The 13,318-nt window shown below is 40.4% G+C and overlaps 1 protein-coding gene across 2 annotated transcripts in view; it reads right to left on the reverse strand.

Moving 5' to 3' along the window:
• The window catches only part of adam19a (ADAM metallopeptidase domain 19a), an 83,858-nt gene that overhangs the window by 31,366 nt on the left and 39,174 nt on the right, over positions 1-13,318 (reverse strand). The window contains exons 1-6 of one of the 2 annotated variants that reach the window (XM_063470336.1): positions 11,262-11,306; positions 10,507-10,583; positions 3,220-3,403; positions 1,407-1,472; positions 692-763; positions 216-382 (exon numbers count right to left, since the gene is read on the reverse strand). In XM_063470336.1, the coding sequence (XP_063326406.1) occupies positions 216-382; positions 692-763; positions 1,407-1,472; positions 3,220-3,403; positions 10,507-10,583; positions 11,262-11,291 (596 nt within the window). In that variant the 5' untranslated portion in view covers positions 11,292-11,306. Of the gene's footprint in view, positions 1-215; positions 383-691; positions 764-1,406; positions 1,473-3,219; positions 3,404-10,506; positions 10,584-11,261; positions 11,307-13,318 lie in introns of those variants that run through there. The other variant, XM_063470335.1, reaches the window with a different exon arrangement.

Genomic DNA, 13,318 nt, shown 5'->3' on the forward strand with positions numbered 1-13,318 from the left:
GGCATATCCACTCTGTTTCCAATTGATCACTGAAAAGGTAGCTGTGAACTGACAAAAAAAATTATTATTTTGATTCTAACAGGTATGAAAATGATTTAAAGTTCCTGCTTGAATTACAAAAATGCTTCAGACAGAGGTGAAAGACCCGATGTAAACAACATGATTTTGTTTTCTACATGTCTGGTGTTGGCTCAGTGCTGTGGTATGTTTCTTACGTAAGCAACTGGGCATTGTCATGCTTCTTGCGTGATTTTAGCTTCTGTCTCCATTGGAGGAAGGACCAAAGGGTTGCATTTGGCTCCTCGGTGATGATGCACTGATCTCTTTCAGTCCAAACCTCCAGACCAATGAGAGGCACACGGATGTTCAGAGCCCTGTAGAACTGAACATAGACACAACAGATATTATTTTTCTACATTTTCTACATTTTTCCAAATGGAAAATCAAAAAAAAAAAAAAAAACTATTACTAGTGACTGTCACAATATTAAAACTACTGACAGGTGAAGTCATATTAAGTACTGTATTTGTGTGTTTTCAATCACTACGGATTTAGAACATAAAAGTTATCTCAAAGTAGATAACTAATACATGACAATGAAATTTATGTGGACCCAGCAACAATAGCTTGTTGAATCAAACTGTTTGTTCTCTGAAGAACAGGAGTGAACAGCAGAAGCCCTCATCCTTACCTTATCCACATAATTAGCAATTTCCATTATCCTCGCCTTGGTCTTTTCATAATCTTGATTCTGCCGTTGAAACTGCAGGATTACATAAATGAATGTTAGCCATGAGGGGAAAATGTAAAACATTTTAGAAACAATTAATCCCGACTGATACCAATTAGAGTGGGAGAGGACTTCAGTCTTCTTATTGGTAAATATATTTTATAACACTCTGCCTAACTTAGAATCTCTGAACATTGTATAAGCTACTGGATCTTAGTAAAATCTTAAAAACACAAGCATCATGCTGATGGTGGTTTACAACTAAAAAGTGTTTTTCCCTTTAATAAACATCAAGAAGAATACTGGCGAGTGTTAGTATTTTTTTAATGAATTCTGTTCCAATCACCTTAAATGTGGCAGAAGGAGCCCATTACTGCAGAACAACCATTTGAAAGTCCGTCCATCTGGCAATTCAAACTAAATGTATCCCCACATTAAGCAGACAAATACTTTGTGCCTAACTCCACTTACTTTTGCCTCAATACAACTACTAGATAAGCTTAGAATTGTCCATATAAAAGAGCCCTATTATCTTGAATTACATAACTGTTTAGTATGTGAACTGAGTGTCCATCCTGCTGTGTGAGTTTGATCTCAGCAGACAAATGTAGTAGTTTGACTGTGCACAGGAATAATCGGCTTGGGCATGAATAAGGCAGGTGGTGAGTCATCTTACCAATGTATTGTCCGCCACAATGTACAGTTCTATGTACTTAGTCGTACCAAAGGTATTCCTTTTAATCTGCCATTAAAGAGAAGAAGGAAGGAGCAACATGTTTATAAATACAGTACCGTAAACTGATGGGCCAAAACACTCTCAAACAAAGATAGGAGATAGAGAATACATAAAATGTTAAGAGACACATGCTTGTCAGTCAATTAGAGTGGAATAATGTGCAGAAAAGGCGTAAAAAGGCTGTCACAGACTTGACATAAAATATTAAACATATTTAGACAGTGAACTATGGGGAAAAACACTGGATGAAGATATAAACGCTCAGCAACACCTGTAATAAAAACAATAAGCTTTACTTTGGTGACACCTTATTTGGCACTTTGGGTAGTTTTTCCTGTCACATCCACTAAAAGAGATCCTTTAAAGCAGTAAACAAAAACAAAATATTGAATCAATCAATTTTATTTATATGATTATATTATATTATATTATATTATATTATATTATATTATATTATATTATATTATATTATATTATATGAAATAGCAACAACAGTTAACCCACTATGAGCAAGCAGTTGAAGGCTGCCAACTGCCCTGTTGGGGCTGACAGGAGGATGACAAAACTAAACACAACATACACTGTGGAAGAGACCCAGAGCCCCGGCCTTAGTTGGGCAGTGGGGGTGTGAGGCAGGGGTGTGGTCTCTGCATTCCACATTTCTCGTATTAGTTACTCTTGTCTCCGTGTTCCATTTAAAGTTTTCCACAGCAAATAAAAGCTACTTCTCTCAGTTGAACCGTTTCATTGGAGTCCTGTATTTAAATCCTACCTCTGCCTGCTACACAGCACCTCCATGGTAGCTTTAGAAATGTACAAAAAGAAAACATGGTTTGACAAGAACAAAATATCATTGAATCTAAGCAAAACTAAAATCATGTTATTTGGGAATTTTCAAATTAACTCACAAGCACAGATTCACAAAGATGGTGTGGAAATTGAAAAAGATCATGAACGTAAGTTTCTTGGTTTCTGGTTCATTTTTACACTGAACAAATTATGTATTAAGCAATATACAACCTTCCTGACAATATTCTAAATCTGTTTTCTAAAAGGAATGTGGGATACAATTTGAGGGAAGAATTAAAATTAAAATATCCCTGTTTTCCTTATGCTTTGTTTGATTGTGTTTTTTCTTTCTTTTCTTTGTTGTTGTATTTTAGCATGTTTAAAATAAAGCATCACAAACAAACAAACAAACTTGACTGGCCTGCAGTGAGTCCTGGCCTTAATCCAATGAAACACCTTTGAAATAAATTAGAGCACTGCAAGTCAGGCCTTATTGTCTAACATCAGTGTCACACCCCTAAACCTTGTAAAAAGCTTTCCTAGAAGAACTGAAGCTGTTATAGCTGCAAAGGGAGGGCCAACATCTTATTAGACCCTATGGATTAAGAATGAGATGTCACTCAAGTCATTCGTGTGTGAAGGTAGATAAGTAAATACTTTTAGCAAGAGAACATAGACACCAGTGGTACCTTTAGAGAAAGTGCTTTGACACAGACATGAAACCTACAAAATAGATTGAATGGTGGTGGAGTGGTTTAGAAATTCGCTCACAGAGAGAAGGTTTCTGGTTCAAATCCTGTTTGAGGTGGGTACACATATTCTGGTTGTGCTTTCTCCCTTTTGTGGGAGTAATTCATTATTTTTCTCTGTTCCAGATCTTTCTATCTAAACCTAATTTAATTTTTGACTTAATCAACCCAATTTAGTTTAGAAAAGGTGTACCACTGATTTCTGGAAGACTCACCCTTGAATGAAATGATGTGAGCAGATTAGAGATAAGGTTGGGCTGTGTGGTGTGATGCGTGTGGTAGCAGTTTCCACCCTTAATTGGCAGTTCCTTGGTACTCAGCAGTGAGTGGTAGACTGGATCTACACTGCTGATTGGCTCCAGGTAGTAGGTGTCACTAGAATTCAGTGATATCAGCCCTCTGTGTAAAAGGGGGAAAAAGTGTTGCAGTTTGAATTGAAGCACAAAGATAGACAAAAAATACAGACTTGCTTTGCCTCCCAGTCTGACTGCTGAATACTCAGAGACCTGTGTGCTCCTTAAAGTTACAAAATGTGATCCCCAGATGACACAACTGGCAAATGCAAAGCAGGGGCAGGGATCACATTAACTTGTACATCCCTGCATTAACCAATGTCATATAGGCCCAGTTTATTTTTTCGTGTCATTGTTGTGAGAAGATCATAAGATCATTAGCATTTTTTGTTGTATACTTCCTTTGCTGTTATGGTGTTCTTGTTATGTATAAAAAAGTGTTTTTTGAAAATAGCTGATCTGCACTTTGCCAACATCTGTCAAAAAATATAGTTCAATAAAGTTGCTCTATATAGTGTGTAACTGTTGATATACAGCGTTAAATTTATTGTTTATGCAACAGTTGATATAGCACATTTGCTTTTGAGAAAATTTTATTTCTTTCTCATCATCAGAAAGGTTGCCGACCCCTGTTGTAGCCAAAAGGATTGTATTTGCCATATCTTCACAACAGCTGCTCATATCACAGCCACAGAAATAAGGATTAATAAACTAGGATGGCCTGAAGCAGAACAAATTAGGATGAAGTATTCAATTCAATTCAATTTTATTTATATAGCGCTAAATCACAACAAAAGTCGCCTCAAGGCGCTTCATAGGTGCAGAGAAAAACCCAACAATCATATGACCCCCTATGAGCAAGCACTTTGAGCAAGTATCTGTGGCTCTCTTCAGACCTCCAATCTTGCCATTTAGGAAAAGAAGGAATCACATCCCAGACTAAAGCATCACCATACTGCCAGCAAACAAAAGGAGATGCACCATCGTTCTCAAGGCTAAGCTAATTTGACCTGCTACTAGCCTACTCAGTTAACTTGTGCTTGTAGCCAGGTAATGCATGCAAGAAGTGAAGCAGTTACATGTGAGTGAAACTTCCAGCCAACTCAGACATTAAAATACAGACATTTATCACTACATCCAATCCAATAGATTGCTATACGTTTCAAAATGATTAAAACTAAGCTTATTATTAATCTTAGAAATATGATATCTAACCAGATTCTTACTCTTGATGGCATTACCTTGGCCTCCAGTAACACTGTGAGGAACCTTAGAGTCATTTCTGACCAGGATGTCCTTCAATGCACATATTAAACAAATATGTAGGACTACTTTCTTTCACTTCTGCAACATCTCTAAAATTAGAAATATCCTGTCTCAGAGTGATGCTAAAAACTAGTTCATGCATTTATTAAGTCTTTGCTGGACTACTGTAATTCATTATTATCAGGATTTCCTAAAAACCCCCTGAAAAGCCTTCAGTTGATCCGAAATGTTGCAGCAGGAGTACTGACAGGGACTAGAAACAGCAGATTTCTCCTATATTGGCTTCTCTTCATTGGCTCCCTGTTAAATCCAGAACTGAATTCAAAATGCTGCTCCTCACATACAAGGTCCTGAATAATCAGTCCCCATCTTGTCTTAACCCTTTAAACCCTAACCCGTCACCGCTGACAGTTAGCATTTTTAGCAAGGGTGTCCAACTCCAGGCCTCGAGGGCCGGTGTCCTGCAGGTTTTAGATCTCACCGTGGGTCAACACACCTGAATCAAATGATTAGTTCATTATCAGGCCTCTGGAGGACTTCAAGACATGTTCAGGGGGTAATTTAGCCGTTTAAATCAGCTGTGTTAGATCAAGGATACATCTAAAACCTGCAGGACATTGGCCCTTGAGGCCTGGAGTTGCCCACCCCTGGTTTAAAGGGTAAATTAGGTTAGAGTTTAAAGGGCTATTGACCTTATAGCAGCAGTCCCCAACCTTTTTTGCGCCACGGACCGGTTTAACATCAGACAATATTTTCACGGACCGCCCTTTAAGGTGTCACGGATAATTACAACAAAATAAAATGATACGACCAAGACAAAAACTGTGGTATTTTGTAAATATAATAATAACCGCGAGTTCACTGTGTAATTGTGTAACTCTATTAGCAGCGTCCTCCTGAAATGCGGCAACAACATTGAGAGTAACATCCTCCTCTTGCCCCTTAATGCTCTCTGGTTGCTATGGTAACACGCAAATATTTCTTTCAAAATAAGACACACAACTACAACATGGGAAAGACCCAGGGAAACCAAGTTAACAATAAAAACCCTGAAAACCATATATTTCACACCCGAGCCTCAACTTTTGCGGCCCGGTACCAAACGACTCACGGACCCATAGCGGTCCTTGGCCCGGGGGTTGGGGACAGCTGCCTTGTAGTACCAAATCACCCCATTAGAGCACTTCGCTCTCACACTGCAGGCTTACTTGTTGTTCCTAGAGTATTTAAAAGTAGAATGGGAGGCAGAGCCTTCAGTTTTCAGGCCCCTCTTCTGTGGAATCAGCTTCCAGATTGGATTCAGGAGACAGACACTATCTCTACTTTCAAGATTAGGCTTCAAACTTTCCTTTTTAGCTAAAGCATATAGTTAGGGCTGGATCAGGTGACCCTGAATCCTCCCTTAGTTATGCTCTGGCTCTTTTCCACAGCATGTCTTTATCCTGTCTTCCTTCTCTCACCCCAACGGGTCGTCGCAGAAGGCCGCCCCCTCTAAGCCTGCTTTCTTCCTATTAAAAAGGGGGGTTTTTTTCGATGGGTTTTTCTCTGTATGAGTTATTGTAGGGTCTACCTTACAATATAAAGTACCTTGAGGCAACTGTTGTTGTGATTTGGTGCTGTATAAATAAAATAATTTGAAAAATTGAAAAATAAAATTATTAGACAACCATTCACTGGACCTAGAATAAATGAATGAATGAATTGCTTTATTGGCCATATGCAGGTTGCCCCACAGAGGAATAGAACCCCCCCGACTCACACACACAACATAGACAACACATGGGAATACAAGTCGGAGATCGGCAGCGTTACAGAAAAAACACTGAAAATGTACACAACAATGGGGAAAATACAAGAGGAAAAAAGAGACCTCTACTCATGCTGGGCACCTATGGGAGGACAGCACGAGAACAGGAAACAAAAAAAACTCCTCTGCACAGAAAGCACATAAAAGTCCACAGTACAACATTGGAGCACGTGACAAGTGTGAACAGTGTCAACACAGTCGTTATCAGGGATTGCTTTGTTCGGCTCCAGCCTTGAGCCCGCAGCTGGCGCCGGAGGGGGTAGCCGCATTAAGATGGCGATTTCTTTCCAACAACTCGTGAAAATTTCGAGCTGTTTTAGCTTTAGCACCTCGACACTGGTCTCTCCATCTCCCGTTGGATAGCCGCCAGTTTCTCCATGATGTTGTTTACCTGCAATTCCGTGGTCTTGTCAATCCTTTGCTCACAAAGCAGATTCTGAGACCTCACGACCGCAGCCAACTGATCCGTGATGTTTTCCAGCTTCCGCCCATAGTTGTTGATTTGAGCTGATTCTTCCCTGATGTATCCCAGTATCCGCTCAGAGATGTTATTCTGAGTATTCACTGCAGCCGCAATAGCCTCCAAGCTCTTGACCATATCCCCGTCTGTGAGCCCTTTCTGAGAAGCCGCGCCTCGTCCCGTCAATTCAATCTCAGCGGGCAGCTTTGTGGGGGTTTTAGCAGCCGGTTCCGCTGTCTTAATTCTCCGATAAGCCAGGGCCAAGCCAGCTCCGATCAGCAAGAACCCTGTTATCATGGTTCCGAATAGGTAGATATCTTCAGCGTCCTCGATCGACAGTCCCGCCAGGCACACGATCCTCCATTTCTGCCACCCGTCCATCATGTATCCAGCAGGGAAAGTCCCTCCAGGGCACTCAGGCTCTCCCGAGCCCAAACTTCTCGTTGAGAAGAGGGTGTCAATAGCATTCAGAGACCAGTTGATCAAATCCATAGTTCTCTTTAGGTTTTAGACACAGACTATGAGAGAGTGTTCCAGGGAAGTACAGAAAACACGAGACTAGACAAGGACATAAGAAGCTAAGCAGGGAAGATAAGGGAGAGGAGAGGAGAAAGTGCGACCGCCTTCGCTGAGAGCCAAACGAGAAGAAGAAGAAGAAGCATTCTGTGCAAAAGTAAAAATCTGTAATCTGCCTTTCATCATCTCCAGTATTAAGCAGCATAACTGCTTTAAAAGCCTCAACATAAACACTTCTCTGACAACCTGGTGGGAATTCCTAAAAACAACTAAGTCTTTGCTTATTCCATGTAAACTAACACCCTTTTGGAACAATCCAGTTATTTATCAGAAAAAGGGTATACTAAGTTTTTTATCATGGTATGAGAAAGGGATTTAAAAAATCTAGAACATGTTATACAAGATGGAAAATTCATTTCATTTGAAGAACTATCAAAACACAGACTCAGCAAAGGTGACATTCTTGAATATCATCAACTGAAATCCATCATAAAAGAAAAAATCAATCCTGGTCAACTGAATCAAGAAATACCTACTTGGGTAACAAAATGTTTTAATATCTGTATGCCCAAACGGTGATCAAAAATGCTATAAGCTATTGTTTAAAATTTGACGAGTCAATTTCCCTCCCAACCGTAAAGTGGAATGAGATCTTTCCATCAGTCCAGATCAAAACTTCTGGACACAAATATGCATAAAGACCTTAAAAATGACTAAATGCCCCAACTTACAACTTACACAATGCAATAATCTCTACAGAACACACTACACAGGACAAAGGTTGTTCCCAAATGGGTTTTACACAATCGAACATATGCACCTATTGCAAAGACAACTCTGTTGAGAGCTATATGCATGCTATATGGTTCTGCATGCCTGTCCAACAGTTCTTGCAGAAGATATGTGAAGACCTAACCACAAGGTTTAGTTGCTATATCTCAACCTCACTGTGCATCTTAGGTAACATAAGTGAACTAGATATGGAAGCAAATACATCATATATACTCCTTACTTCCTTATGCATCACCAAGAAAAGCCTGATGAACTCTAAATAAAAAAATGCTTATGTGTTCAATATAAAGATTTAGTTCTTGACCACATTGGTCTGGAGAAAATGTCTGCCTCTTCAAAACACCAACTGGATGAGTTTGTCTCTCTGGTTCCCACTGATCAATTCCATTGCTTAGTGGGGGTGGTCTGCTGTAGTCTCGTTTCCCTATTTGAATTGGAGGTGGATGGTGGTGGTCTCCTGGGCTGCAGGTGACTGGCGGTCTTCCTGAGGGCTGGAGAGCTGCGGTTGCTGTTTTGCCTGTGCATCTACCTCAGTTGGTGGTGGTGGAGGACTGGGGTGGGTGCTGCTTGACGGTCTTGGGATGTGGCCCTGGGGTGCTAGTGGTGGTCATTGGTACTCTTGGAAGCTGCGGATAGCATGGTTGTCCTGGTTCTATCTCTGTCTGCCCCCAGGTTTCTGCGGGGCATCACTGCAGCTTCTCACCCTCATTATCAGACACAGGCATTCTCACACTCACTCACTCTCTCCCTCTCAGAGACACACACACACACACACACACACACACACACACACTATAGGAATATTGTAGATTTATGTATCTCTGTATTTTTTTGTGTGCTGTACATTTGTTTTGTTTTGCTTTTTCTGTCTCTTACAGGTGCAGCAATAGGTGCATTCCCATTTGTGGAATACATGATTGCTTTTGTAATTGTATCATCGGATCTATACCCATAAGTTCTGGAGACAGATGAAGAGAAGAGCTGAACTGTCAGCTCATCCCAACCAGGTGGTGAGTTGGATCAGGTGGCGGATAGTATGCCAGCACGCCTAAAGGTGAATTATTCCCGCTGTTATGTTTTCCCCTGTTTATGTCAGTTACTAAGCAGGAGTTATACAGAGCCAGACAGATACACACGTTAGCTGTTTACATTCAGTCTTCTTCTTTTTATTCATTATACCTCAGGAAGATACACACACATGACGTGGTGCCCACTACTGGCGATAGCTTGTATAACACATATATAACACCCACGACGTGGCACCAGATAAGTGTAAAAAAGATAGATTAATGCAGACCTTCCCAAAGTGTGGGGCCCGCCCCCTAGGGGGGGCGCAGAGCCATTGCAGGGGGGGCACGGCATGAAAGAGGTGGGGAAACAAAATGCTTGGACACTGCTAGCACGGGGCGGCCACAGAAACGCAAAGCAGGAGATGAAGCATCGCTGAATATGTTTCCAAACCAACTTCATTCTAAGCCAAAGACTAGAAAATATGGTGAAGCATATCTGCCCTTTGGCTTCACCTGCACAAGTGCTGAGGTAGGTGTCTCCTGCAGAATTGGTTTTCCCTGTGTCGGGAGCCGCGCTGGGCTCTCCAAATCACAGACAAACAGTATCCCACAGCTGTTTATGTTTTTGAACCCATTTTGCACAGAGAGACATTTTTGGAAAAATGTATTGTAGCAATGTTGAACATTATTACACAGGGAAAAAAAACAACTACACGTAAAATAATTACACCGTGACGCCTCTGCCTTTCTAAATGGAGGGACAGTAACTGCGTGTGTGTATGTAAGCATGTAAAACTTGCAGACAGTCAGATTAACAGTATTGTGTCTCTATCTGCCATTCTGCAATTCATCTCATGTAAACAATAACGTGGCGCACAGCATGACGTGAAAAAAGGCACATACCTTTGACGTTGCGTGATGAACTCTGTATTCCTCGTCCACACGTAAACGCAAAAAAGGAGTTTTAAAAAATCTCCGTTTTCGGTGATTCGAAACGCCGTTTAGGTGTGGACGAAACAGCTGCGTTTTCAAAAATACCCGTGTAGGTGCGGACGTAGCGTGAAAGAGTTAGTAGTTTATTTTATTACTACCTGCAATTTATTGCAGATTACTTGTATTTGCTTAATTTTTGACTAAATGTTTGAGGTGTGAAATAAAGCGCAATCGAGCAAAATATGGGTGTGTGTGGTTGGAGGATGTGCGTGCGCGCGTGCGGGGGGGGGGGAGACATTTTTCTTGTAAACAAAGGGGGGCCCGGCAAAAAAAGTTTGGGAACCACTGGATTAATGTTTGTTTATGTTCACCTGATAACACTTGATACAGTGTAACAACAATTAATCATGAGGTAGGGACTGTACCTGAATCGTGAGCATGTGCGGAGTGCAACCCAGGAATCTGGATGTTTTCTTACATGGCCATGGTAAAAGCAATGATCCTGAAAGAGAAAAGATTTAGAAACATTAACTCCATCTTTCATTAGCAAAAAAGCTCTACAAAAATACAATACTGTTTCTTCGGTGTGATGGATTGACCTGTTGGAGATTAGATTACTTTTGTTAGAGAGACTTCTGGATGTTATTCAGGATGTCACCATAGACAAAGTTGAACAGCTCCTCCTTTGACTTGGCTGCATCCAGCTGCACAACATCAGAGAAGTATTGAGCTATATGACGATAATATAAAGAACAATATAGAGAAAGTAGAATGCTTCATTTTTTTGGAAATGCATTGGTCCGTAGACTAATATGGACAAAGCCTAAGAAGTCTAGTTAAGAACAACAGGAAAGTAATTTATGCCGTGATCATTTGGCAGTATCATGGCTCTGGGTCTGTGACCTAGTGTTTATTTGCTTGGACCTTTTAAGTCTTCACTGTTTTGAGTTTTGAGAAGTCATTTATGCTTGTAGTTTCTATAAATATAATTTGTTTTCCTTGTGGTTATGATTTTTCCTGATTCCCATATTGTTATAGTTCTGTATTGTTCTGTATGATTGATTTTAGGTTTGTTAGTTTCCTTTAACGCAGAAAATTTGCAACCTCACCCATTCCTGTCCTGTATATGGACATATTACCAGTACGGTTAAGGGTATCTTTCATCAGCTTCCATCCTCACCACTGCCAGCCAGCTCCTGTCCGCAGCCATCCTTCTTTCTGTCTGTTCAGGAAGGCAGGTCTCACAGCAGTGGATTAATGAGCTTCACCCTAAGAGTAGCAATTCCACACCTGAGCAAGTGTTTGCTCTCATTCTCGTATAAAACTGTTCTTGTGGATATCTATGGTTTTGTATTTTTTTTTTTTTTTGTATGTGTGGATGTATGGGTTTTTTACTTACATCTGGTGAGAATTTAATATCAATAGCACATTTGGAAAGATATATAGTTAGACAATTAAAATACACACAAACACACACACACACACACACACACACACTTAAATAAATACATATTGATTTATATATGTCCACAAAAATTACAGGAAGTCCTTGTCTGACTTGGACATAATTGACATTTGGCAAGTTGGAGGGGTGTGTTTTATTAATTTACATTAAAGAAACAACTCGGATCCAGATCATGTGAAACATTTCCTGTATTACCTGCATCTTTTCAACAATTCAAATCATGTAACAAGGAAGTCACATCAACCAGGGCCTCGTTTGTCTTTACCAATGACTGTAGAAAACATGGATGACGCGACAGCACTTCCTCCCATTGCGAAAAAATGAAGCCAAAATATTCCGCTTGTGGAGGCTGCCATCGTGCATTTTTGGAGCCAGAGTCTGCGCAGTAGTGACTTGAGGTGGAGCGCTTCCGCCCACACACCCACTGGATGTGACCGCAAACACGCCCCCCTACACTTTTTACATAGCCCTGCTGCTCCAGTTTATTTGCTGATGGGTATAACCGCGACTGACGACTCGTTCAATTAAGGTAAATACAACCATGTCACTGTTATGAAAAAGACACACAGCTTAACATCTTATAGACCCAGCTTTGACTAAGAACTCTCTTTTTATTCTTACTTTATGGCTTTAAAAAAATATTGAGATATATATCGTATATCGCCATCCAGCTAAAGAATATCGAGATATGAATTTTGGGTCATATTGCCCAGTCCTAAAAGAGAATAGTAGTGGATTTCTAATCCAGTGTTTCCCTGTGTTTCAACAGCAAAGTTGTATTTCTGACAGCATAAGAATGGCCCACCTGGTGGAATTATTACAAGGAAGAGCTTTAGGGTGGGCCAAGAAGTATTAAAAACTAAGCCCTGCTCACACCTAATTCTCGGGGACCCTTGGCTTTGTACTCACAATCCTAACCTTGACTAGTTTCACATTGGCATCTCTGGTTTGAGGACATGGCAGTGGTTTTCCATCAGGACAAGTAATCAGAATCGGAATACTTTATTAATCCCCAAGGAAATTATGTGGTTACAGTTGCTCCAAGACAATATCAGGAAAAGACTGAACTAAAATAAATAATACCAATATATTACAAAGTTTACAAAATATAAGAAATAGCTCAAATATATACAAATAGCTAAATTATTAATATCAAGAATATTACAGAGGTGAATATATGATTGACATTTTACTCTAAACTATAAACTTGTTATTTATTATTTTCACTTTAGAGTATATGCAATAGGGTGTAACTACTGCAATGTGCATGAGGTGGAGGAGTTGTACAGGGTTAGAGTTAGCATTGATAGCCACAGGCAGGAATGATTTCATGTGTCATTTAGTGGTGCATTTGGGTAATCTTAGGCTACGTTCACACTGCAGGCGAAAGTGCATCAAATCCGACTTTTTTGACCCTGTGTGACCCATATCCGATCATGCTATGACAGCATGAACAGCACAAATCCGATATTTTCAAATCCGACCTGGGTCACTTTCGTATGTGGTACTGAATCCGATACACATCTGATGTTTTAGAAAGCGACTGCTGTTTGAATGGTCATGTCGCATTAAATCCGTCTTTTACGTCACTGACACAAGACAGACGCCAATTATCAGCGCCCGAGAAGACATCGTGAACGCTTCCTGGCCATCCCGTGTAGATGTTAGTGAAACCGCTGCTATCAAATTCTCAGGTGGTTCAACATGCTGTCTGATGCCTATCGTCTCCTTGGCATACAAGTACCTACTGACCCTCTCCATCACTCAGGTTG

Source organism: Pelmatolapia mariae, linkage group LG3_W (genome assembly GCF_036321145.2).
Source record: "Pelmatolapia mariae isolate MD_Pm_ZW linkage group LG3_W, Pm_UMD_F_2, whole genome shotgun sequence".
NCBI classification, from domain to species: domain Eukaryota; kingdom Metazoa; phylum Chordata; class Actinopteri; order Cichliformes; family Cichlidae; genus Pelmatolapia; species Pelmatolapia mariae.